At 42.3% G+C, this 27474-nt stretch overlaps 4 protein-coding genes across 25 annotated transcripts in view; 2 read left to right on the top strand and 2 right to left on the bottom strand.

Moving 5' to 3' along the window:
- The first annotated feature begins 156 nt into the window (after positions 1-156).
- zgc:103625 (methyltransferase-like 26 B) lies at positions 157-5951 on the top strand. 2 transcript variants are annotated; one of them, XM_042087383.1, is made up of 7 exons: positions 157-243; positions 406-627; positions 935-1097; positions 4698-4757; positions 5022-5089; positions 5205-5283; positions 5373-5951. In XM_042087383.1, the coding sequence occupies exons 2-7, from the start codon at positions 428-430 to the stop codon at positions 5418-5420; spliced, it is 618 nt and encodes a 205-aa protein (XP_041943317.1). In that variant the 5' UTR covers positions 157-243; positions 406-427; the 3' UTR covers positions 5421-5951. The 2 variants fall into 2 exon arrangements, with proteins under 2 accessions (XP_041943317.1, XP_041943316.1); XM_042087382.1 differs by having other exon boundaries at positions 225-243; positions 384-627.
- hgs (hepatocyte growth factor-regulated tyrosine kinase substrate) lies at positions 5952-24595 on the bottom strand. 19 transcript variants are annotated; one of them, XM_042087283.1, is made up of 22 exons: positions 24437-24595; positions 23327-23411; positions 23142-23217; positions 22789-22881; positions 21798-21875; positions 20451-20574; positions 19769-19821; positions 19581-19649; positions 19317-19441; positions 18767-18896; positions 18061-18189; positions 17576-17671; positions 16411-16449; positions 16016-16183; positions 15427-15637; positions 14331-14503; positions 14008-14148; positions 12059-12233; positions 11512-11645; positions 11145-11240; positions 7834-7920; positions 5952-7546 (listed from the first exon to the last, which is right to left on the bottom strand). In XM_042087283.1, the coding sequence occupies exons 1-22, from the start codon at positions 24471-24473 to the stop codon at positions 7451-7453; spliced, it is 2415 nt and encodes an 804-aa protein (XP_041943217.1). In that variant the 5' UTR covers positions 24474-24595; the 3' UTR covers positions 5952-7450. The 19 variants fall into 19 exon arrangements, with proteins under 19 accessions (XP_041943217.1, XP_041943216.1, XP_041943220.1 ...); XM_042087282.1 differs by having other exon boundaries at positions 15427-15640; positions 24437-24594; XM_042087286.1 differs by having other exon boundaries at positions 15427-15640; positions 18061-18159; positions 24437-24594.
- The window catches only part of rsad1 (radical S-adenosyl methionine domain containing 1), an 18357-nt gene continuing 14770 nt past the window's right edge, over positions 23888-27474 (top strand). The window contains exons 1-2 of one of the 2 annotated variants that reach the window (XM_042087346.1): positions 23888-24209; positions 25252-25422. The gene's annotated coding sequence lies outside the window, so the exon portion shown is untranslated. Of the gene's footprint in view, positions 24210-25069; positions 25423-27474 lie in introns of those variants that run through there. The other variant, XM_042087347.1, reaches the window with a different exon arrangement.
- Positions 26205-27474, bottom strand: part of cldnk (claudin k) — a 2236-nt gene continuing 966 nt past the window's right edge. For both annotated transcript variants that reach the window (XM_042087378.1, XM_042087379.1), the window contains exon 2: positions 26205-27284. In XM_042087378.1, coding sequence (XP_041943312.1) covers positions 26438-27088 — 651 coding nt within the window. In that variant the 5' untranslated portion in view covers positions 27089-27284 and the 3' untranslated portion in view covers positions 26205-26437. The remainder of the gene's footprint in view (positions 27285-27474) is intronic.

The raw sequence follows: 27474 nt of genomic DNA, 5'->3' as shown, positions 1-27474 counted from the left end.
TATTCCCCATATCTTATGGCAAAAAATGAATCTTTATCAGTGGACAGTTATCTGTTTTCAGTTTGGATGTGTTCACCCAAATGCAGTGTATGTGTGTGTGTGTGTAGTTAATCTAATAACCAATTTAATATGTGGTTGTTTGAGCAGAACACCCTGAGGAGGAGGAGCATATGAGAGCCTCTTAACCAAAGGGGGTAATCTTCTGCTCCATCTGGCAGTCAACTGACAGCAGGTGACCGCCCGGTGAGCAATCCTGTTGCTTCTAGACTATTCCTATAGACAACACACAAGAGCTACTTCAGGGGTAGATCTCAGCACCACACACAGATAAACTGCCCGTTAGGCTACAGTTGTTCAGCTGCCAATGTGACTGACTTTTGAAGTTTGGATACACTGAGTCTTCAGACCTCCATCCATCCATTCCACCATGCTGCTATCCCCTGCCGCTGACAGGAATCAGGATGATATACTGTCAGTGCTGTCGGAGATTCTGGAGGAGCAGTCCCACAAAGAGCTGTTTGGCCTGGAGCTGGGGTCTGGCACTGGGCAGCATGTCGTGCACTTTGCCCAGGAACTGACCTACGTCACCTGGCTTCCAACAGACATCAAAGAGGAGTCTCGGGCAAGGTACTGGATTAATGGCCATTTTCTGTCTTTAAAGGCATTTTTGAGGACATAATTACATAATTACATACGTATACGTACGTATAAATAACAAGTGTCATTTAGTCCCACTTGTGATTTAAAAGGCAATAATAGTGTATATATTATATAATGTGTCATATACAGTATATATACTCAAAATCATATGAGTATTTATACTCATAAAGTATATATACTTTATGAGTATTTCATATATATCATCTCTCATAATTGTGAGTTAATATCAGTAGTATGATGTAAGACGTAAGATCCATGTTTTGTCCTGCTCCAGTATCCGTGCTTACATTGGGGCAACGAAAGTGAAGCGTGTTCTAGAACCTGTGCACCTGGATGCTAGTGAGCCCTGGGACAAGTGGGCAGGCCTTCCTCGTAGCTCCTGTGATGTGATCGTAGCCATCAACCTCTTCCATGTCAGCTCCTTCAAAACAGCAGAGGTGCAGTAATACTGGTCGGTGGTCTGATAATAATAATGGTGGTCTGATAATAATCAAGTCAAGTCAAGTCAAGTCAAGTTTATTTATATAGCACATTTCATACACAGAGGTCATTCAATGTGCTTTACATAAACAAAACCAAACGATAATAACAAATAAAAGCATAGAAGGGCAATATAGTCAAAGAATAGTTAAAAGGTAAAGATCATAATAAAAGGAAAACATAAAACACAAGTTAAAATCATTTAAAAATAAAGAATAATTAGTAAGCAAAAACAAAGGCAAAAGTAGTAAAAAAAGTAATAAAAGACAAAGTAGAATAATTATCGAGGCAGATTCAGAATTTGTAACTCGGCACAGTTAGCAGAAAGCGTCTGAGAACAGTTTGGTCTTAAGTCTAGATTTAAAACTGGCTACAGTTGGGGCCTTTTTAATGTCATCCGAAAGTTGGTTCCACAGCTGAGCCGCATAGCAGCTAAAAGCTGCTTCACCATGTTTAGTTCTAACTGTAGGTTTTACTAGCAGGTTTTTCACCTGGGACCTGAGAGGACGAGAAGGTGTGTACTGCTGAAGCATGTCTGACAAGTATTTAGGTCCTGCTCCATTTACTGATTTATAAACAAGCAATAGTGCTTTAAAGTCAATTCTGTGACTTACTGGAAGCCAGTGCAAGGACTTAAGAATTGGAGTAATGTGGTCAGTTCTAATCAGAAGGTATATAAACACACACAGTGCCTATAAAAATTATTCATCTGCCTTAGATATTTTCCCTTTATTGCTTTAATAATTAAATTCTACAAAGTAATGTTAATTAATGAAAAATATATAATGCAAAATAAGCGAGCTTCAGGTCCTTTGGCCGCAATTAAAGCATAGAGCCTGGGTGGATATAGCCTCATGAGAACATCCTGATCTCGCGAGCTTCAGGTTTCCCGTCGCAGATCAGTCTGGCATCTTACCGATAGAGAAAATTTGGAGCAGTTCACCAAACGAACGGCCAATCAGCGTTGGTTTTGAGGCGGGTTTAGGTGTGACGCAATGAACAACATGACGGCATCCACAGATGAGATGAGCATAGCTATTCAAATTAGAAAGTATTCCTGGGGAAGCTGTGAAGTTATGAGTCTCAGCCATGCAGCTGGGAGGAATGAACGACACAGACATCCTCCACGGCCGATTCCAGTTCATAATGGAGGAATATATATGTATATATACTCTTTTGATCCCGTGAGGGAAATTTTGTCTCTGCATTTAACCCAATCCGTGAATTAGTGAAACACACAGAGCACACAGTGAGGTGAAGCACACACTAATCCCGGCGCAGTGAGCTGCCTGCAACCACAGCGGCGCTCAGGGAGCAGTGAGGGGTTAGGTGCCTTGCTCAAGGGCACTTGTCGGGGCTCGAACCGGCAACCCTCCGGTTACAAGTCCAGAGTGCTAACCAGTGGGCCACGGCTGCCCCTTTAAAAGGAATATATACTTTCTAGGGCCGTGAAAACTTTATGGGAATTGTCGTTGATTAGGTTCATGTCACATACAAATGGTAAGTTAAAAAATGTTAACGTTAGTTACGATACCTAACTGAATTGTATGTTAAACGAACACTTCTTTCATCTAATTGGTTTATTTGGCCCGTCGATAACCAACATAGGTGGTGATAGACAGATGGTTTATCCAATCAGTTAACCAGTATTTCCGCCCCTTCCCAAAAGTTCTCCAACGGAAAGTTCCCAGATGGACATGCAGAGCAAATGCGAAGCATCCATCTGGCGGAGTCAGATTAGGGTGGATAGGTCTCAATTAGGCTTGCACATCTGGATACGGCAATCTTACTCAATTTTTCTTTGTAAAACTGCTCAATCTTTGTGAGGTTGGAAGGGGATGGGGTGTGAACAGCCTTTTTCAAGTTCAGCCACAGATTTTCTAGATTGAGGTCTGGGCTTTGACCTCAGCCACTCCAGAACATTCACCTTGCTGTCTTTAAACCATTTCTGTGTAGTTTTCGCTGTAGGCTTCGGCTCATTGTCTTGCTGGGAAGTAAATCTTTTCCCAAGTCGAAGTTCTCTTGCAGACTCAATCAGATTGTCCTCCAGGATTTCCATATATTTTGTTGAATTCATTTTACTTTTACCTTTACAAGCCTTCCAGGGCCTGCTGTCTCCACAGCATGATGCTACCACCATTCTTCAAATAAGGGATGGTGCGTTTTTGATGATGTGCCGTGCTTGATGTCTGCCAAACATAGCATCTAGTCTGATGGCCAAAAAGCTCAATTTGGTCTCATCAGACCAAATAACCTTCTTCCATTTGACCTTGGAGTCTCCCACATGTCTTTTGGCGAACTTTAGTCGAGATTTGCTTTGTGACTGGTGAAGAACTCAGGCAGAAGTTTTTGTATTTGTAGTTTCCCTCATTTCAGCTGCTGATGCTTTTAACTACTTCAGAGTTGTCATAGTCGCCATGGTGGCCTTCCCCACCATTATCTTTATTATTTTATTTATTGTCACTGTGGTTTGTGGTGACGGCCCGCTCTAGTCAGATTTGCACATTTGCCATATTCCTTACATTCCTTAATGATGGATTTCATTCCAGAGGATGTTCAGTGACTTGAAATTTATTTTGCATCCATCCCCTCACTTATGCTTTTCAGTAACCTTTCTCTGAGTTGTTTGGAGTGTTCTTTTATCGTCATGGTGGATTTATAGCCAGGAATACTGATTGACCTGTGACTGGACCTTCCATTATATATTGTATATTTCTATACTATACACATTCATGGCACTCAGGAGATCCCCATTTCACTAATTGTGAGACTATAAGCACCAATTGGCAGGACCGCTGTTAATTTAGGTCAGTCACTTTAAAGGTGCTCTAAGCAATGTTGAGTAACATCACTTCTGTTGACGTTTAAACAAAACAGAGGTATAGGCTGGAACAGTTTGTTTAAATGTTCTAGCCTGGACCAGGTTGTTTTTGTTACCGTTTTTGGAGCCTGGGCTGTCCACAGAGACCGCTTTTTTTTTGCAGTGTATTCAGGGCAGAGGCAGCTAGCAGATGGTGAGGTGATGTTTCCTGTATGTGACAAAAAATGTTTTAGCTTAGTAACCGCATAACATTGCTTAGAGCACCTTTAATATTAATATTTAATTAGAGTGATTCTTAATTAATTAACATCAATTTGTAGAAATTTGCTTTGACATTAAAGAGGGGATTTTTGTCAATTATTGTTAAAAAGGCCAAATTAAATGGGCAAAGATTCCATGTATTAAAGCAATAAAAGGGGAAATATCCAAGGGGATGGCTACTTTTATTAGGCTCTGTATGTATATGCATAACCAGGCTTGCCATCGTGGCGGTTCACATAGTGAATGTGTCAGACTATGGCTATTATAATTTTTTACCTGCAGCTGAGCAATTGACAAAAATGGCCAGAGATGTCAGTTTGTGAAAACAACCTTTACATAAAATAAGCTGAGCTGGCCTTGACTTAACTTGAATACAGAAGCCTCCAAAAGCCCGTTTTACTATTAGTCATCTATTTTGGCTACAGAGCATGACCTGGTTGATTTGTGAAATATGAATGTATCCATTTCTGTATAGGGTGTGTTTCAAGGAGCTGGTGAGATTCTGAAAAAGAATTGCTGTCTAATGACATATGGGGTAAGCTGACCGAAGTAGCTGGAAGACTACATTGCTGGAGATTAATTTGTTAATTATATATTTTGTATATAAATGACATACATTATATTTATATGTGAAGTAATATATTACCTTTATAACACAAAATTAGTCAAATATTTTAGTTCAAATATTTCCATACTCCTTGTTTATTACCGTCAGGCTGTTAATGTCAGGAGTGAGTTTGTATTCAGCAGGAAATGTTCAAGCTAAACTAAGCTAAAAGGTTCACTAATTTACTTTTAGCCTTATGCAATGAATGGGATCATCATACCTCCATGCAACGAGGAACTGGATAGAAATCTGCGTGAGAGGCGAGTAATATTTAACCACTCACCATAATCTCCCAATATCAATACTCTTGAGATATTTAAGTTTCAAATGTTTTTAAAACTAAAAACTGACTCTAAATCAATCCTCACATTATAGAAACCCTGAATGGGGCCTTCCTGACATTGACGTTCTGAGACAGATTGCCTTTACCAATGGAATGCGCATGGAGCGAATGGTAAGAATCAGCGTTCTTGATCAGCTCTAGTGTGTGTACACACTCCCACAGGCAACATCCATATGAGTAACATCACTTTTGTCTTCCAGGTTGACATGCCAGAGAGCAACAAATGCTTGGTCTTCAGGAAAATCTGAAAAGCCAAACCAAACTGACCTGCGTTAGTGATGCACTGATGTTCTGAAGAACTGGGACCTTGCACATTGAACATTTAGTTGCAATTTTTGCACTTTGTAATATGAGAGTCTATGAATTTTTTTTTTATGTAAAGGATTAATGTATAGAAATCCAGTCATTATTGGGAAAATAAGTCCCGACAGGGCGAACCGGACTTATTTTATAATACATAGATGACACAGTTAACTATGCAACTTCAAGACATGGTCCTTTAAAGGTGTTGTAGGCACATTCAGTTGTTAAAAAATAGCATCGCATGGCACTGGAACATGCAACAAATTGAAGAATCCACTTAAATAGCACACATACAAATATCATATCACTCTTCTGTTTCCCCAGGTCTACATTTTATTTTAGGGTCTAAAAGAGTAACATTATTTTTAGGCAACTGCTAATGCACCTCATTCTGTATAATGATATTCTTATGTAAGGATAGAAAATGTCAGTACATCTGTTCTGATGTCAAAAATTAAATCACACATGAACCAAAATGTGGACAATAAAAGAACCAGATATTTATTAAATATAATCTTACAATTAATTCTTGAAGTCAGACAGATCAGTATGATAGAAGAGTGTTCACAAATGCCGTTAAAGGGTTACAGAAGTCACTGGTTGGTGTATGTTACAAACATGCGCAATATAGAACCATTCTACAGCACTGCAGTCTCACCAAAACTAACACACACTCACACACACGTTCGCAGACAAAGCAATGCACAATGAAAAGATTTCGTCACACATTCACACCTTCGTCCTCACATCCATTTTAAAAACTACCAACTCGCGTTCCCAGCAACAACTCTCTTACTGATTAAACGGGATTTTAGTGTGTGTGCAATTGACCTGATGCCCGCAAGTTGCACTGTGGTCACTAATGATCAATGATTCCCCCCCTGACCAACATTATTCACTAAAGATGAAGAGCGACCGCCTGTATGCAGTACGTCATGGACCGGGATTCTTTGCAAAGATAGCTCAGAACAAACGAGGTGATAAAATGGCAGCTGTACCCCACTCCACATTTGACTATGTGCTATTCATCTGTGTAGACAGTGTAAATATTTTCACACCTACTGTGCTCATTTGAAACTTCTCTCTCCACACCACACCTATCATCTCCCATCTCTACAAGCACGTATGAAGGTTTGAATGAGCAAGTTGGACAGTCAAGTGAGTGGATGGTCCTGTATAGCAGATTTGTTAGTGAATGACAAAAAACACTGGAATGTCGATTTGCATGGAACTGGGACAGAGAACGGGCTCCATCTTGGAAACACGGAGGCCCTGATTAGAGGGTTCTATCCGTGTCGCTGTCAATCGAGAGTGTTGAGGGTGGTTTAACCTGGCAAGCGTTCACCTTATCCATCCTTCATGGCAATATAGACCCTAAACCAGCATTTTGAAACAGATCACATCAGTGAACAAAGCACTATAAGGAGGGGAGAAGGGCCATCACATACCACCATGCACGCACCTACACACACACACACATCTCTCTCTCCCAAGCACATACACACACTTTCGCATCTTAAAAGAATCACTGAACACATGCAAATCTGCTATAGAAAAATGAGACAAAAAGATGGTTGTGTCTTTTTCTTGTTGTTGTTGATGTTGTTTCTTACTTGTTTTAAATTCTACACCATTTACTACATCTGAGCTTCTGCAATCCACCGGATAAGGACGAGACTACGCACATAGGTGAGGACAGACAGAGGAGGAGAGAGAGAGTTGGCAGAGAATGGAGGTGCAGGTCTTCCCTCTCATGACTTTCCATTCTTCCCAGCTCCTACTTCATCTTAAGAGGGAGGGAGGGAGGGAGTGGACTTTGGGGTGGTGCACGGCTTTGGGTAGGGTTATACGTGTTTGGGAGAAAGGTGTGGGTGAAACCAGGGGTTTAGGGAAAGGAGAAGAGGAAGGAGGAGTTGGAGGTTGGAGGGTGTAGTGTGTTGGACCCCACAGGCTGCAGGATGAGCGGGGGCCGGTATCAGTCAAAGGAGATGAGTTGAGCCTCTGCACTGCCTGGGGGGCCCTGAACAGGCTGCTGTTGCGCCTGCTGCTGTTGACCACCAGGGGGCGCCATCTGCACACAACAACACATGAACATGAGCTACAATGCAGAAACATTTTCATCTGACACACAAGATGGTAAAATAAACAACACACTCTGGAGACTGTAACACTTCACAGACATGAAATTAACACACAATATAAAGCACAGCTTTGGATCAGACTGCGCTTGTTGTAAATAGCTGTGGATAAAAGTCTCAGCTAAATTAAAATGTTTTTTGGATATACTGTAAGCTAAAGGTTTAGAACCCAATCTACTGAGTGACCGCTAAGACTGGACAACAGCACAGGGGTACTTGCCTGCTGATACATGGGCTGCTGTCCAGGCATGTAAGGTTGCTGTGGGGGCATGTTAGGGTCCTGTCCTGGCAGAGCGGTCATCATGTTCTGCACAACAGTGAGAATGCGGATGGGTCAATAGCAAACAGAGATGAAACTGTTTCAAGGGCTATTTGTGTGCAGCACGAGCTGAGAGTTTCACAGAGCCGACCAGACACGACATGTCTGTAGTAGTCTGTGGCTTTAGATATTGTGAGATAAGAGACAATATCATCAAGGACAGTTTTCATTCTAGAACCCATACACAGCTTGACAAAAGCACCAAGCTTGAATTCACTGAGCTCTGTAAAGCAACCCATTTTTTCACAAATGTTTGTTGATGCAGACTGCACGACTAGATGCTTGATTTTATACACCTGTGGGAATGGGTCTGAATGAAACAAGTGTACATGTCACGAGTATGTGATTTAATGTCTCCACATTTTTAGTGATGGGGACGAGACCGGCTATGCCAAGTCTGAAACAAGACCGAGTCTTTGAAGGGTCGAGACCGAGTCTGTTGGTTTTCAAATACAGTCGAGTCCGAGTCAAGACAGAGTCTTTGAGGAAGCAAGTCCGAGTCGAGACCGAGTCCTTTAGGAGTCGAGACCAAGACCATAAAAACATGTCAGTTTTCATATTCATGATTTAATATCACCCCAGTTAATAATCAACAGTTAGGCCCAGGCTTGGAATTTCACTATTTTAGGGGCAAGGCCACTTGGCCTTCAGTTGGGCATATTTGGTGGGGGGCACAAAGGCCACATGTCAGGGCACCAAGGCCAAAGTTAACTATACAGTAGTAGGCAATAAAAATAATCAACGTTGTATTTAGCCTATTCACATCAGTAGACCTGCATCTGAAACATTACAAAAACATGAAACATGACATATTACATAGAACTGTAAATCATCTGATCATCTAATATTTAGATGTCTAGGCTATATTTAATATTTATATTTATTTTATATTTGGCCTGTTATGGAATCATGTATTGAAAAATTTAAGCACAGCTCAGCTTTAAGAAACTCAAATAGCCTAGATGCATGCTTAGCATTTTTTGACCATTAAGACTCCTTTCACAAACTCTTACTCAGCTGTGTAACCTCTGATTTTAATATTTACCTATATCTAGGCAATATTTGTAACATTTATTTTGCATTTGGCCTGTTATGAAATCATGTAGAACGATTTAAACACATTTTGAAACCTAAAGACCAAAGTTGGAGACATGAATGTAGACCTTGCTGCAAATTACATTTTTAATTTAACCGGAATACTCTGGAACGGCTTACTGTACAGGGGACTGCTTTACACCTTTGTGTTCGGTAAGGTCTGCTGTTTATTCTGATATATCGTTTAAAAGCTGAGAAAAATCATGTGATGTGATACATGTGTCTGTGTGATGAGTAGGCTTAGCGATTGCAAGTATTTCAACTGAGAAGAATGGGTGAATTTGGACGCACTTTCTGTCTTGCCATGCGCTGTCATTTTCTCCACTGTGTAAGACTGAATTAGTTTGCGCTGTGATGCTAAGATTATTTTGACAGGCCATAGGCTAAATAAAAATCGCTATTAAACGGACGCAAAGCAGAATATTGAACAAATGGGGCACCAAGTCATTTTTTGTGACAGTCAAGCAAGTCAAGTCATATCCATATCATTGAAATTCATGATGATTTACCCATGTTTTCATTTTAAAATAAGCTACAATAGGCTAGTTATGAACTGCTGGAGTTTTAATTGTAACAAACAGACATTGCATTCATTCAAGCCACATAGCCTACATCTGAACGGTTTATAGAATAAGATGAAATGTATACAAATAAAAATAAATGTATTATTTCAAGTAGACCTATTATAAAATAGCCTATTGTTGTTTCAATATGCCTAAAATATTAGGTAGCCTAAGCTACATCAAATCATGAAAATATATTCAAACAGTTCAAGTTACACCTGTCATGACCTGTCATATCTCCAGGGAACCAATAATGTTGAAAAAGTCAACTAATCAATCAATCAAACGCTGCCGCTGATGTCACTGCCAAACTTGACAAGCGCAACGGGTTTTAGGAGGGTTTAGGACCGTCAATGCAATATCATTTTATACATAAGCCTAACATGTGAAATAAGCTACTTTTCTATGCTGATTGATGGCAGTTAGCTAGGCCTACTTACTGTTGTTAGCCTACTACTAGGCTGTAACGTATGGAACAGGGACGTGTTTAAGAGCGAGGGAGAAAGAGAGGCGCTTTTCTTTAGGTTACATTGGCAACATTTTTGCTATATCAAGATTAAACTTAGACAAGAAAATGTTTCACTTTGCCATTTCACACATTTTAACCTAATATGGCATTGACTAAAAAGCATAACAGATTCAAAGCCAACTCTTTAACATGCCTCAAATTTGACGTTAAGTTTCTAACACGACTAACTTCGGATGAAAATCAACGTGGTGGTGGTTATGTCGCTATTTTGCACACTTGCAGACTGCTGTTCATTTCTCCTTTGACTTGTCAGATACATCATCTGTGAAGCCAAACATTATTATGTTTTGGTATAAACGTAGAGCCTTTTATATTTGCAAGTTAGCCTACCTCAGTCTGTCTCAATTGATCTGGCACTTGCTGTTGGTCTGTCGCGTCGCGTCACTTGGTACAATGACAGGTTCGCTCGCATGACGCATGCAACAGCACCTAAGCAGATTTTCTAAAATCGTAAAGTTAACTCCTTAATATCTATGAAGTCAAGTAATTTCAAGTCATTTGTCTCAAGTCTAAGTCAAGTCTCAAGTCATGAATAGCAAGTCAAAAGTCAAGTCGAGTCTTTTATACATGTTGGTCAAGCAAGTCTCAAGTCTTAAAAAATGTGACTCGAGTCTGACTCGAGTCAAGTCATGTGACTCGAGTCCCCCATGTCTGAGTAATGCCCGTCAACATTGCATTTTATTATTATTTTTGTTATGTGTTGTGTGTTTTTTTTTTATATATGAACATAAAAAAATGCGTTGGTCTCGAGGACTTTGAAATTATGAGTCCTTCTCCTCCCACTGTGGTCCGAGACCGAGTCTTTGAAGGAACAAGTCCGAGTCGAGTCCGAGAAAGCAGAAATCGGTCTCGAGACCGGTCTCGAGTACTACATCACTGCACATTTTTGTCCATATAGTGTATTCATACTTTGAGGCCAGCCTGTACATCTGTCAGTGTGGTGTATTTTATAGTATGGCTGTATATAGTATGGCTCCAAAAGACCAGTGCGTAGGTGATGTGATGTGATGTGGTGCGGTACCCACCTGCATGTTGTAGGGCTGGTAGCCCATGTAGGCGATGCCGTTAGTGGGCCCAGCTTGAGACATGGGAGGAACAGACTGGGCCTGAGACGCCACGTTCTACACAGGGCAGAATCCCACAGCAATATTAATCAATACTTAGCAGTAAGTATTGTATAAGTAAGTATACAATACAATACAATACAAGAGCTAAGCTAAAAAAATCCTTGGGACATGTAAAATACTATTTCCAGAGCAAAGACCAAATATGAGATACAAAAAATAAGTGATTGTCACCATAACCATTACAGATACAGATGTTTTTTTAAAGATCTTTTAACTAAGATACAGTGTGCTGCTTCATGAACGGACTGTAGAGTGTGCCCCTCACCTGGTAGCCCTGTGTCGGGGTGGGCTGGTAGCTGGAGTAGGCAGGGGTGGTGGTGGGTGGAGCCTGCCCTGGGGGTGGCGCTTGGGCGTTGTTGCCTGCATTCTGGTACATGTAGGCATTCACCATGTTTGGATCTACAGAAGAGACAGGGTACATTCAGAAGTCACGTGCTGGATAAATACAGCCTGGCCCGGCTTGCTTATCTCTCCCACCTCCCTGCACTGGGTTTCAATAGAATATAGTGCTGGATAAATAAGAGAAATAGTTCTCTCCAAACTTGAGTTTTTCAAAAGTGGATATCTTGTATTTATTCAACTTATTTGTTAGCGACCATGTAGAATTTTCAACATTGGATGCATTGTAACAGAGTTAGCATTAGGCTAATTTACATCTGCATCTGCAGTTGTAATTGATGTATAGATGAAGACAGTTCACGTCTTTTAGAGAAATGCAGAATTATACCTGGATATTAAATCTTTTATAAGACTTAGTCACTGTGGGACATTTAGGGCATTTCAAAAGCAGAGCAGTGTCTGATGCCCCTCACCTGTCGGGGGCATGGCCTGGTAGGGGCCTCCAGTCTGTCCGGGCTGGCCCATGTAGACGTTGTGCATGGGGGAGCCCTCCACGGAGCCAGCGGGGCTGAAGGTGCCGGGGTAACTGGGGGGGCCGGCAGGTTGGTACACCACCCCTCCTGCCACGTTAGGGGGAAGTGACTGCATCTACACACACCGCAACACAAGAGGGGGGTATTGAATTACCTGCTCCTTTAATGAAAAATAAAAATCACCACGATCAGTTTCACTAGGTCAGAACCGCACACGCACACAAGGGTGCATTTCCTAAAAGGAGGGACTGAAAACAGATTTTGGTTCGTTCTGAGCAAAAACATTATTTTTTCGTTCCTGTTCCAGTGTTTCAAGGCCTCTCCTCTAAATGGTAACCGGTTAGAACGTTACAGAAGAACACTCAATAACGTTCCTTTAAAAATGACATTGTCTTTACAAATTGATTTATGGCCGGTGGCACAATACTATACGCTTTTTTTTGCCCAACAGCCTTTAAGCTTAAAGGGACACCAGGCAAGCCTGATGCTTTTTCTCTACGAAACTCCCCCTCGCTCGATCTGAAGCTCTTTTCCTTTTCTTTGCATCTTCCATCAAGGGTTTTCGCTGCTTCTTCGCCGGCTCTGCCATTATACGCACGTTTGCAACAATCGCTAGCGTTTCGTTAGCCTGCCTCTGTGCTGTGGATGCAGGATGTAAACTGATCCTGCTTCGGTCGGCGGGTACGATACACTGAACTTGCAAGCGGGATATTCTTCCTACAGGCAGTAGGGGCGGGCGAGAGAGTCTTCATTCGCCCTGTAATGAGTCATTTAACCATATACCGACATACAAAGATGAATAATTAACACAAAAACGTTGCCTGGTGTCCCTTTAAATCAAAGCACTCTGTTAAAATCACTGTGTTTGAATTCAGGCATGGGGCAAGATTTGAAAGCAGGCCTATAATATTAAATCTTGTCTGATAGCCTAACTTCAGGCAGAGAATATGTCTTTGCTTTAAGCCCTGTAATAGCCTAACCTACTGTATGTGTGGTGCTACTAACTACATGACAGGCCTATACTGGTATATGTTTTCCTAGTGTCTCTGGTAGCCTATGTTTCATAACATCTGACTAAATTGATCCTATAAGGGGTCTGGGGAACATTTTGTGGGCAGGTGTCTTTCCAAGCCAATGGACTATGAATAATATTCAAACAAAGGTTAATCGGAACGATAAATACCGTTATTGACCGGTTATCTAAAATTCAAAATAAAGTTTTTACTCCGGCGCAAGTGAAATTGGTTTTGTTCCCGTTTTCGGTTACGTTCATCTGAAAACTGTGTTTGTTTCCGGTTTTCATTTTCGTTTTTTGAACCGTTTCTAATCCCTACCTAAAAGTACCACAAACAACGACCATTGTGAAATGATAAAAGACATTTTGAATAATGAATATGCTCTCTTATGGTCTCTGTTACCACAATGGTTACACAACAACAGTAATTGGGTGGAAGCAGTTCCAAACAGCAGCGGTCACTCAAGCCAAGTGTATGACATGTTCACACTATCCACACTCAGTTTAGATATCAACACACTGATTTGCCTTGGTGCCAGAATCAGCATCATTTTATTGTCAAGAAAAAAGAAAAATCAAGGAATTTGACTTGGTGAAATGGTGCAGGACACATAAGAAGTATTGAAAATAGGGATTCAGTAATTTCCTGTGTATTAGCCACATTGTGTCTAAGCTGTGTTTTATGCAAGTTAAAAAACTAAACCATATTAATACCATGTTAACAGCCCCCCGTGTATTAACCTCAAAGCTGAAGAAATTTAGCAAAATGAATGCATAAGAACTAATAGTTGGGAAATTACGGTATAATAAGTATGTATGTGAGAGATCTCTGTATCAGGAGAGTGTAACAGTGTGGCGGTAGACGGACGCTGACCTGTGCGTAAGGCAGTGAGAAGGCAGGCATCTGCGCCCTCATCTGGATGGTGTGCTTCTGCTGCTCCAGGCGCATCTGCCGCTCCTTCTCCTGCTCCTGCAGCCTCTGGATGGCCAGCTGACGCTGCATCTCCAGGTACTCCTGCGCCACGGCAGCCAATCACAGATCAGCATACTCGCTCCACATCCAATCACACATCATCATAGACAAAGGCTGACTAACGAGGGACTTTTGATTGTTTTGGACAGGCCCTCCAGAAGGTCTGAGGCATTAGTCATTAGAGTTGATGTGGGCACAAGGTCTCCCTCTTGCCTCTCGCTTACCTGTTTCTTCTGCCTCATGACGTCTAGTTTCTGGGCCAGCTGGATCTGTCTCTGCCTCTCGGCCTCCTCGGCAGCACGTCGCAGCTTCTCCCGGTGCTCGTCCCGCAGCGCGTTCAGGGCCGCGCGCGCATCTCTCACCTGGGCCAGCTTGTCCTGCAGACCCTCGTAGTATACTGACCAGAGGACACACGACAGGGAGAGGAAAATAAGTAAGCAGCATTAAATGGCTCAGGAACACACACGCAGACAGCAGTAAATGTTCTCCATTAACACTAAGGAAAACCAAAAGAGCCCGCTGGTTGAATAACTTGTGAACCTACAGTAATGAGTGAACATTCCATTCACTTCCTGCCTTCATACATGACCTGATGTGCTAAGATGCAGGATGGTAACAACAGCATAAACTGGCAATCTTAATAAAACATCACCACAGGCACAAACTAGCCTTAAGTATCTGTAAAGCACCTTATGACAATGCTCATTTAAACAGCATAATACAAACTACCGGTAATAATACTGAAACACCAAACCATCACACAGTGAGAGGTTATAATGACTATGGGCCCTTATTACAATTACATTACATTACATTACATTACATTTAGCAGACACTTTTTGACCAAAGTGACTTACATATGTCAGCTATATTACAAGGGATCACATTGTCCCCGGAGCAACTTGGGGTTAAGTGCCTTGCTCAAGGGCACAACGGTGGAAGCCGGGAATTGAACCGACAACTTTCAGGCTACTGCACACTAGCCCAGCTCCTTAACCACTACACTACCACCGCCCACAATGATGGGCAAAGTGCAAAGTCTTAAGTCTAACTAAAGCTAACTGAATAACTAGACAAAATCTAATTGCTAGTTTAAAACCATGGGGCAAGACATTGAAGTGCAAACATATATACCACAAAAAAGCTGTATTTTGCTTTGCTGACAGACTTTGCGCTTTGCCAAATAAATTAGGGGCCTATGTGTGGGTCCAGCAATGTGGCAATCCTCATTTAAACAGACTATTACAAACTAATAATACTGAAACAGCAAACCATCACACAGTGAGAGGTTACACTGACTATGTGTGGGTCAGCACTCACGTCTCTTCTCGTCCAGCTGGTTGAGGATGTCCAGCAGCTGCGGGTGCATGTTGTTGATGGACTGGAAGAGGGAGAGGACAGCGCTGTCGTTGGTGATGCTGCGTCCGCGCATGTGGTTGCTCTTCATGCGGTTCAAGAAGGTGGTGACAGAGTTCTGCAGTGCCTTGAGGAACTGCTCATGGTTCTCCTCTGACTCACCGTTCTGGTACTGCTGCTGAGGAGGCGAGCAGAGCAGAGAGGGCAGTGTGAGTCAGGGGGTCACACACACACACACACACACACACACACACACAGATAACTGCTGCCTTTATCACAGATGCTAGTCTGAAGGTTAAACTGGAAAAGCATCGACCACACTCAGAAGTATACTATTTTAAAAAAGTCCAAATATAGCTTTGATGAAAAGCATGGTGTCCTTCGCAGGGTAGTAAAAAGGATTTTGTAAACAAAGAGAAATGTTGTAATAGAGTCCTTCAGAGCTTAATGGGGCTAGTAACTGTTGAAAAATAGCTGTAATAACTGTTGAAAAAAAACACAAGGCAAATAAAATGGATTATTTTCTACTGAGGGTCTCAGTACTCAGATTTACCTCCACAATGTTGACTGGCTGAACAACAGGTGTGTGGGTCTCCACGGGCTGGCTGATTGGCATAGGAGCTTCAGCCAATGGCACAGGAGCTGGAGCAGAGGGGGTGGGGCTTTTGCGCACCTCTTCCTGTTTCTTCTCCCAGTAGGTCCGGTTGAGGTATCGGGCCAGCTGGAGAGTACAGGACAAAACAGTACAGGGTAGGGTAACCTGGGTGATCTGGGCTATGAGGAAGCCAGATGTTCTCCGCTAGGGAAGCTAGATGTTCTGCACTAGAGGCTAGATGTTCTGCACTAGAGAAGCTAGACATTCTGTGCTAAGGAAGATGGGACATTCTGTTCTACTGCAGCTGGATGATCCATTACGTATGCTCTAGAATGGCAAGCGTCTGGTCTTACCTCAGGATCCACATCTTCAGCTGAAGGGGCAGAGGAGTTCTGCAGAGGAAAGGAAGATTTGTTTGTTTGTTTGTTTAATTTAAGGCCATTTCCGCAACTAAGGCTATTTAATGGCCAGAGCACTGTGTGTTACAGAAACTTAAATATGTTTTTTAAAATCTATGCTAATAAGATATTCTAAAAACTTCAAAAGGTGGGACCTTACTAAAAACATCAGCTATAGAATTTTGATGATAAAATTGTTGTCTTTTGGTTCTCAAGGCAGGGCAACAGATCAAAATATGTCTCACTGACAGAGGCATTTTGCAAAATTGGCATAATGGAGAGTCTTCACCACTCAATAGAAAGCTATGAGTGAGTCTTGAATGTCCTATACGGCATCTGGTATAGACTATTTGATCGTGTCTGGATTGAAAAGAAAAAAATAGTCTCTTCCTTACAGTAGGATGGATTTCATATAGCTTATTGTTGGTGCATTGGTCCCATTCAGATTGCCACTTATCTGTGATGTAAGAGTTCAATATAGGTTTAAGATCTGAGGCAGGGATTTGACATTCTGTGAGTTCTTCGTTAAGGGCTTGCTTAGCAGCACTGTCCGCTTTCTCATTTCCTCTCAGACCAACATGGCCTGGGACCCAGCAAAAAACTACATTCAAGTTCTGGTTCTTTAGTCTTTCTAGTTTATCAAAGATGTTGACAATAATAGGATGGTCAGTTTTTAAGGATTCCAATAGGAAAGGAAGATCAGCGAGCATCACTAAAATGCATCTCAATGACACATTCGGGTCACACAGGGTTCTCTGAAGCCCCCTTTTTACTGTAATTTATCTCCCATCATCGGGCATAGAATTGAGTAGAATGGTCATTCCAACACTGTGTGTTCACAACAAATACATCACAGGCTCAGTAGTGTCCCAGGTGATAGGAATAACATAGGACTTCATCAGGGTATATTCCACAAGCTTAACAGGTGGAACAAAATGTAAACCAATGCCCCACTCATGGACCCTAAAATCCCAAAGGCATGTGGTTACTGATCAAATGTCTGAACAATCTGTATGATCCTGCCAGCTGATCTGCATGAACATAAATGCATAGCGCTGCAGTGTGTGGAACAGGACAATGTTTAGTGTTCTTCACTGGGAGGGAGAGGAAGACACCTTACCACTGGAGAGGAGTAGAGGGTGCTGACAGGAGGGGCAGACGAGGTCACGGGGGTCGGCTCAGCTTTCGGGTACACCCCATAGGAGCCCTTATGCCTCTGTGGGAGGAAACAGCAGCAGGGAGGGGTCAAAGGGTATTCAAAGAGGTCAATCTGGGGTCACAAGCAGCCTGACCATTGCCTCCTTCTATGCACCATTTCAATTCGTTCAACTGGAATTCACTAGCCCAAGAATAGCCAAATCAGGATTTGAGTGGTAAAGATGTTTAGGCCGGAAACAAACATGTAATTTAAGAGGGCTGTTATGTCTATGTGTGTGTGTGTGTGTGTGTGTGTGAGAGAGAGAAGGGGGGGGGGGACGACGACAAAGAGTAGCAGATAAAGAGTGTTTGTGTGTGTGCGTGGGTGTGTGTGCGTATGACAGAAAGAGAGATTGAGTGTGAGTGTGTGTGTGTGTGTGTGTGTATGTGTGTGTGTGCGCTACACACCATGCGCTCCTTCTCCTCGGCCTCACTCTGAGACAGGGCAATGGCGAGCTGCAGCTCCTCCTCCTCCTGCAGGGCCGCCTCGTCGCGCTTCGGGGGCATCTGTGGTGGCGGAGCCGTCGCATCCCAGACCAGAGACAGAAACACAGAGAATGTGCAGGTGAGAACACGTCACTCTGTTCTCAGATCAGTTCCTTACTCGCTTTATACGCTCACTGCGGTTACATGGCTTATTACATCAGCATTAAACATAAACAGTATCATGATCCAACAGAACTTGTTTAACCCACATTGCAGCTGTTCCAAAATGGTCAGAATGACTACAGATCACTACCAAAGCAAACCACTGTAAAGCTAATGGTCGAGAGAGGGCAGTGCTTCAGTGCACTGGTAGGAAGCATCCATTCGTAACAAGTTACCAGCAATGTAACAATATAACATGGCAACAGCAGACTATGAGTCAAGACTAACTATTCTGATAGACAAACTTTCTAAACTTCTGGAGTTTTACTATGTACTAAATCTCCTCACCCAGGTGCTTTTAAGTGTCACTCTAGCAGAGAGCGTAGGGTTTGTGCATATATGCCACAAAACATAACCATCTATGAGACAGACCGCAAGAGGAGATGTTTGACTTGTGACAGCTTTTGTAAACACGGCATAATTTTAGCATGTTTCAGAACCTAAAACTGATTCAGTGTGTCGGTACCTGGGACTGCTGGGAGAGAGGGCTAGTCAGGTACTCGGGCGGAAGCTCGGACGGCGCGACGCTGGGGGCCTTGCCCTCGGACTTCCTAGGAGGGGGAGAGAGGGAGGGGTGGCTGCTGAGGAGAAGGGATCAGGGAGGAACACACAAGCCGTGTAAATCTCTGCAGACAGGCAGGCAAGCACAGTATGCAGACACTCAACAAGCCAAAAACACCTGCGCGCACACACACACATGCGTGCACGCAGCCACGGAAAACAAAAAACAGAGAATGCACCAGCCAAAAGCTCAGGGTGCTCAGAAACACTGTCCTGAAGAGAAGCGCCCCAGTACTGATGGAGACAAATACTCTCTTTAGTTCATGCTTACAAGTGTATCATGCTGGTGTGAACATTCAAAGAATGCATACATGGAGTTCTGTTTTTTTATGTTAGACTTTGAGACAGCCCAGTAACAATCAAGTAAGAAAGTAAGAGAGATTTCAAAGAATGAGTGGTTATGAAATGGGTGCTTTGCTAAAAACGCCTCCATCGTCCTGTGTGTGAGAACTCACTTGTTGAGCTGCTCGAAGCAGGGCTCACACACTCTCACTTCCTTCTCAATGCCAAACTTGGGGATTGTCGAGTACTTCGAGGAGCACTTCCCACAAAAGATCTGCCCACAGGCTCTGCAGTGGTGCTGCATATAGGGGTAGAGTTAAGTCAGCATGACACACACCATGACACACACACACATTCACCACACCACAGTTTCTCAATCACAATCTCTGTCTCTCTCTCTGTCTCTCTCTCACACACACACACTAAGGAAATCTCACCTTGCGCGTCATTACTCCGAACTGAACTCTGCAGCGATGGCACTCCTCTGCATCCACCCAGTCCGGGGCCTGATGACACACACACACACACACACACACACACACACAGATATTAGTCAACCACTGAAGAATGAATCTGCTTGAATACTTTCAAGTTTACAAAGAAGTTAAGCAACTTTCTCTCTTACCCTCTCAGCCGCAAACATGGCATCGCTCTCCTTGAACTCAGGGAACACATGTCCTGTGAGCAGACATGTGGTTAGATCATGACCAAAACTCAAACAAACAAACAAACAAACAAACAAGGGATTTCAGAGCAAGGTTTCTCAAACCAAAGGGCCGTTCACACCAAGAACGATAGCTATAACGATAACAGCAGAAAAGTATTGTCCTAGCTAATACGAATGATGAGAAACTGTAACGATAATGAAATGAAGAACTAGATAATTTGGGATCACTTTCAGAGCGATTCAGAATGATAAACAGCCAATCAGAATTCAGTAAATCAGTATAGGTAGGTGGTGCACAGACAGGTCAAGAAATAGTGTAGTGTAGACAGTAGTATACAGTTGATTTACAGAAGGTGGCTTGGAGTAGTATAAATTAAATATAAATATGTGCAGTGTATTAGCAGTTACCTTATAAGAGCAGAATAAATATGGCTATGTAATATGAACAATGTATGAACAACATGTACAGATATGTGCAATGTAGTAGCAGTAACATTATCATAGTAGTAAGAATAATATAAATATTTGCAGTGTATCAACAGAATATAAGAAAACAGAATAAATATGGTATTTTCTATCTTTATCGTTATCGTTCCTGGTGTGAACAGCCCTTTGTGTTGTGCCTGCGCTGTTGCCTCACCCTCCACTTTCATTATCTGGTAGGTGTCCTGGACCACCTTGTACTTTGGCTCGTTGCGGAAGGCGTGGGCCCACGCCTGGATCAGGTAGAGGATCTTGTTCCTGACATTCGGCTCCGTCTGTTTCTGAGGCAAGGGGAAACCTCATCATGAAAACTAGCAACTAGCACACCCAGCCAATTAAATTCAATGAGCTTTATTGGCATGACCATTTAAAGAGAAACAGTGTTGCCAAAACATATACACTATATAAATATAAAACATAAACTAACATAGAATCATAAAACGGTATGTAACTATTGTTTGTGCACATACAACACGCAAAAGAAGTCAAATAGATGATGTACCTCCCTCTCCCTCTCTCTCTCTCTCTCTCTCATTATCAAAGTCTAACATAACATACACCAATTGTCTTTCAGACGACACAAAGAGTCACATGCAATTAAAGCCAGACAGTCTAACCCTGATGACTCCCATAAAATACAAACATTTTTCCCCATCCCCAACATTCAAATCCAGTCAAAGTTTGAAGGAGTAAAATTACCTGAAAATCCTCCGATTATCCAACTATATACACACACACACACACACACATAACACTGGGCTTTTGTGATTTTAAAAAGTCATCAGCGCCTGTTGTTTACTCAGTCTGTGTGTGTGCTAGCCCTGCTCTTGCTTTCAGCCTGAGTGTGCAGGCTCCAGAGAGGAAGTCCCCCCTCGGCTAATCTGTCTCTGAGAACATGTGATCTGATGACATCACCAGGAAGTCAAATGCTGGATGAGTCAGCTCGGCCTAAGGTCCACAGGCATAATAATCAGATCACAGCACGAAGGAGAAAGATGGCGAGGAGAAAAAACTATATACAGGCGATGCCGCAATAACCTGGTGACCCATTAAGGTTTACACAGGTACAGGGTGTGAGAAGACTGTGGACCATAAACAGTCAAATATGTCAACTTATACATCACCAAGGACACGCAAAAAAGACAACACTACATTTCCATGTCACCTAATATGTACAATATTGGGTGTAATGATGACATTTCATATGTTAATGCTTAAACGGCTAGTGCTTACTACTGCTGCGACAACATTCATTAAATAATCCATAATGTGGACAATAATGTACATTATTACTGCACAATGAATTACAGCTTCTGGGTTTTAGAAAAAGTTTGCTATCTTTATGTGACCCCAAACAACAATGTTGTTTTTATCCAAAGACTGAGGTTAAATGAGGCCTGTATCCACACACATAGCGATGGCAGGCATACAGACGATCATTCCAAACAAATGCCCCGGGGTGGAATAAAGTTTAAATCATTCTGCCAAACCTTACAAAACCTACCACAGGAGGGTTCACTTTTCTGGACACAGGATTTTGAAAAGCTTTGGTGTCACTTTTACAATCACTGCTGTTCAACATCTGCATGGACACAGTATGCAAACAATCTTTATTGCTGTTCAATCTCCAACTATCTCAGAACTGGCCACAAAACACATTCCTGGAAGGAATCTAATGACAACCAATTCTTCAACAACAAACTCTCTCTCTCTCACACACACACACAGCTAGATCAGCTCAACTGCTCTTATCAAATAGCATCATGTTAATGTAACAGAGCACCATATAATATACCATAATACAGAGAGATTATGTAAAGTCAGCAGTAAGCAATGACTACAAACATTAACCAAACCAAACCAAACATTAACCACTTCATTTACCTCTTAGAACCAACATTTTCATGGACCACAATCATTTATGATGTAAAACGTGATGGGTGAACACAGCCAAAACACAGTCACACCAAGTGCTACACCTTGTGTCTTGATCACACAACCACCTCAATAAGTAATATGACAAGAGACTACCAAATTATGATTTGGAATGGAAATTAAATTAGTAAAAAAAATAAATTAAAACTTTAAACTTTAATTTAAAAGCGCTGACTCTGTGCTTGGAAGTACACTAGAGTCCCTAAAGTTGGTTGCTGAAAATCCGCTGCATGGACTACTTGTCAGACAACAGAGGGTTTTCAGCTGTTATAAGGTCCAATATAGAAAGTCATTCCTGCCTATTGTTTTAACAATTTACAACAACTCCCCTTTGTGCCACAAGAGGAGTATCATATTCTGAGAGACAATCCACAGTTTACAACCAATTGCACAGACTTCATATATCCTAAATGTATTTATTTTTTACTTCTATGTGTGTGATATATGTAATATTATTATGAATTGCTGCTGTAACACCATAATTTCCTTTTGGCATTTAATGAAGTAACCTATCTATCTATCTATCTATCCATCAGTACAATGAATTGAAGAAAGGGCACCTTAAGAAGTTCTTTGAGCTCCTCCATGGTCTGCTTGCTGGCCACCTCATCATGGATTGTCTGTCCACAGTTCTTCACAACAGACTCCAGCACCTGTGCAAAGACATTATGATTGACATTGCAAATAAATAACACAGTATCACATAGTTACATAGGAGTGCAACAAGCACATGGACTATACAGTAAAACACTGCTTTGAAATGTTCTTAGTAGTGAAATATACTGAAATCATTTAGGTACAAACAGATGAACATTTCACATAATTATCGTGTAAATATAATAGTCTATGTCAGATATTGACATGATGCAGCCATATTTCCAGCAGTAGCCTAATGTTACCCTCCATCACTCACCTCAAGAGCATAGAGGGCCACGTGAGGATTCTTATCATTTAGCTTCTTTTTAATGGCACCGATTGCGTATTTCGCCCTGGTGAAGAAGGCAAACATTGATCTCAACCGACATATGCATGAATATCATCTCTGTCGTAACAACAGAACAGCATGCATAATAAAGTCGAGTGGAGAGCGCTACTTACTGCGTGTCTCCTTGGCGGATGAGGTCACAGATCTGCAGAATGGACTCCCAGTCTGTTTCCAGTAACAACTGGCTTGTGGCCTTGTCTGAAGGTGAATGACAACGAAATAAAAAATATGAGTGATAAACAAAGCGTCGGCTCTCTCTGTCTCTCTCTCTAGCCTGAGAAATCTAGTGCATTAACATCTGATTGGCAAAATACATAGCTATCAAACCCAACTTCCCCAACCTGTCTTTCTTAAAGCAATACACCAATAAAAACAAATCGAGAACATCCTTTTTCCTCTTTAAAAAAATCGTGATTCATCTGAACAAAATGGCAAGACTGCTGTCAGAACTGTAGGCCTAACAAAAATACTTGCTTGTACATGTAACACTGAACTAACGTTACAGTGTAAACATCTGATAACGTTAGCTCTTCGACTGGCTTCGACGTTAGTTCTTCGATCAGATGCATTGGAAAGGCCGAAACATATTTCACTATAACATTGATAGCTTCCTGGCTATACATTCCAACCTCCTCGAAGTTAATAGGTGTCGGCTAATAATGGCTAACATTGGCTATGCGCCCTTTAAAGATACACTGTCTGGCTTGTGCGATTAAACATTGTATTCACTAAATTACTTTCATTAAATGGCTTCTGCCTATAAAGGTCTTCGATATAACTAATCGTCACAAGTTATCTACTCGAATGGGAGTGCCACTCTGAATTTTACTAATTGAGACAGAGAATAGCTTGTTCGCCAACTTCGCGTCTTGCCAGCTAGCGATAGCTGGTGAGCAAATCAGCTGAACCAGCCAGCTAGACGCAGCCCGTGTGACGCCATACGTGCAGTAAACCTCTCTCAAATGTGCTGAGGGGATGAACAGTCTATATCAACCGGTAAGTAAAAACTGACAAAGGTAAATCGGTTAATTCAACCATTTAAAGGTGGCAGCCTGGTCATTAGGCCCCAACTTGGCAGTAAACAATGGGTGACGACGCTTGTTAGCCTGCTAGCTGGGGAGCTAGCAAGCCGAATCTCTAGACTGTCAAAAACAACAATACAGAAATGGAAGTAACGTTGTTGTTACCCGATCGATAAAACAATTATTGTAGACGCATCTTACCAAGAAGCCTCTCAAAGGTTCCACCACCTTTTCCCATTATGTATACAAGGTTTCCGACTCGCCGACTACAATGGTTTTGATCAACGAAACGCTAGCTATGCAACCCAAGCAGCAAAGTTGTCTATCGTCGAACTTCCTGCTTCCCGTGTCGTAGAGTTTCGTAGCCAATCTAGAACTAGAGTGAACAGCAATGTACACAAACCTATTTTGATATCGCCTCCCAGTGTCAATTTCAGAATGGGTTCTAAAGAGTAGGTTAAAGGGTCACGTTCTTTAACTGTCAATACATAACATAACTTTCAAGACATATACTTTAAAAAATATGATCAGTTATTTGAGTCATCCAGCGTTTATTAATTTCCGCATGTAGGCCTATGCCAAAAGCCTATAGCTTACATTGTAAAAGCATTGGACAATAATTCCTACACCTTTTCCATAATAATAAAGGACGCATACAGTACGGTTTTATTTTACTTCCTCAGTTGACCAGCTCCATTAGGTCATGTGTGAGTCACCACATGGCACTCAAACTACAAAACACCATTGTCTGCTTGGCAGCAGTCAGAGCTTCATACAGTGGTAGCCTGCTGCACTGTTCGAAGGATTTCAACATATGCATGGGTACAAAGCAGACAGTGAACAAGAACAATGTTAAAGATTCTTTTACATTGGAATTATGACGACAAAGTTGACAAACACAAGCACACACACACACAATGGAAAACATTCCCTGTCTTGCATGTGAATGAATATCCCACTGAATCAGCAATATGGTATGGTTGACCTGACATTGCATTGGCTTCCATTATCATCAGCTTCAAAACAATGGGAGACGGGGTGATTCTACACCAGATGATGTCATTACCTTAGGAGAGTGAGGAGCCTTTTGTCCCTGCACTAAGAGGCCAGTGTGCACAGTGGTACCAGAAAAAGCAAGACGCCATCGTCTGATCTTTGGGGCCAAGAACCAGTGTCCAGTGTCCAACGTAAGAGCCTTCCCCCACTGGCCCCTTGTATCTTTTTACTGGCCAAGAAAAGTCACTTTTACACAAAACTGTTTATACAAATTATAAAATTGTAATGAGCCCCCTCTTTATTTTAGTAGCCTCACATGCTTAGCTTCAACCAGTTAGCATCACAGGTGAGCTGCTCTTTTGCATGTCTAGGGCCAGAAGGCAATTGCTTAAATTGAACCCTGTAAAAACACCTCTTAGTATAACATGCTGCATTCTCAATTCCATATACCGTGTGTTATTGACCCTGGACATGCTACACCGTAACAATAACAGAGAAATACATAGTAGGCCTAATATACAATACATATGTGCCTTCTCTCTCTCTCTCTCTCTTTCTCTCTCTCTCTCTCTCTCTCTCTCTCTCTCTCTCTCTCTGTGTGTGTGTGTGAGACTGAGCTACTGTACAGAGAAAGAGAGAGAGAGAGAGAGAGAGAGACATAGAGACATAGAGAGAACACCCATACATGTATAAAAACATTGCTCTACCACTTGAATAGTCTCTCCATTATTAACAACAGAATCAATGAGTTAGACAGACATATGTTTTTTTCTTGTCTTCTTAAAATATGAATGTAAAATGTACATATGAAGTATATGATGTTTTAAAAGTTCATTTGAGCAAACCCACTCATTAATAACTTTTTAGTTTAAGTAACTAAACTATTAAATGATTTAGAATTCAACACGGAAACGTAATGGTTATCTCATTGAGCGAGAATGACAGATTTTGAAACAGTTTGCACAAAGCTTTTAAAGGACGGAGGACTTTATTTGTTTTATACACACACATAGACAGGGTTATTGAAGGACATAAGAGTTGGAATAATTACATGATTTCACATTTCTCTTCACAACCTCCATTGGACAGTAACCAAGGCCATGATCATGATACAAAATACCATATAGGAACATTAAAATTCAATCTATTACAATTGGGAATACTAAGAGAGAGGATCCCTGGGGTGAGAGCTGTTGTTCGGCGATGTTAGACGTAACCTTTGACCTGTGCGGCACCCCCTCCCCGGCGCGGGCTGCTCTCCCCACTGCTGAAGGTGGGCGAGGAGGGAATCCCTGGGGGGCTGGAGCCGGCGTAGAGCAGGGAGCCGCCGATCAGGAGCAGGGCGGACGCACCCCAGCCCAGGTAGAGCGCAGGCCCCAACTCACGCTTGTGTGGCGCCGCCACAAACGGGTCGTAGAAATCCCTGATGATGGAGTGGGCGGCCCAGCAGACAGGCACGAGGTAGAGGAAGCCCGCGATGACGAACATGGCGCCGGCCACTCGGGCCAGACGTGCCTCCAGGCTTGGGTGGCCCACGCACTTCGTGCACTTGATGCCCAGCACGCCCAGGGTGAGCGCCAGGCAGCACAGGAGCACGGACATCACGGTGAAGCCGCGGGCGGCCTGCATGTCGCTCGGCAGGGCCAGCAGGCTGTCGTACACCTTGCACTGGATCTCGCCGGTGCTCTGGACGATGCAGTTCATCCACAGGCCCTCCCACGTGATCTGCGCCGTCACGATGTTGTTGCCGATGAAGGCGGTGACGCGCCACATGGGGAGGATGCACACCAGGAAGCCGCCGACCCAGCCGATGAGGGACATGACCAGGCCAAGAAGTTGCATGCCCGTGGTCGCCATGACTATGAAAGGACGATGGTGACTAGCAACTTGTTCTTTGGTCTCTCAGGGTGAGCGAACAGTCCACTCAAAATCTGTGGAATGGATTAAAACCTTCACCTCTTTCAGGCTAGTGTTTTCAATTTTTGTCTTCTTTTCCTCTGCCTCTTGCTCTCCTTGTCCACTCAGCTACTGAGGAGGGCTGTCAGAATGGAGCCTGTTAATCAGATAAGCGACAAACAGTGAAAATCAAGCATCGTGGGTTGCCACATTCACCAAATAACTAACAATGTGCTGTCATATCGTCCACTCTCCATAAGAAAAAAGCCCAAACCATGTCTGGGCAATCTATTATTAATTCTCAGTATTTTCACCATTTGCATAATCTAAAACATCACTGAGCTTGT

The sequence above is a fragment of the Alosa sapidissima genome, chromosome 3 (assembly GCF_018492685.1).
Source record: "Alosa sapidissima isolate fAloSap1 chromosome 3, fAloSap1.pri, whole genome shotgun sequence".
Taxonomy (NCBI): Eukaryota; Metazoa; Chordata; class Actinopteri; order Clupeiformes; family Clupeidae; genus Alosa; species Alosa sapidissima.
The sequence above is the reverse complement of the archived record's forward strand: the minus strand, read 5'-3'. Positions and strand labels throughout refer to the sequence as shown.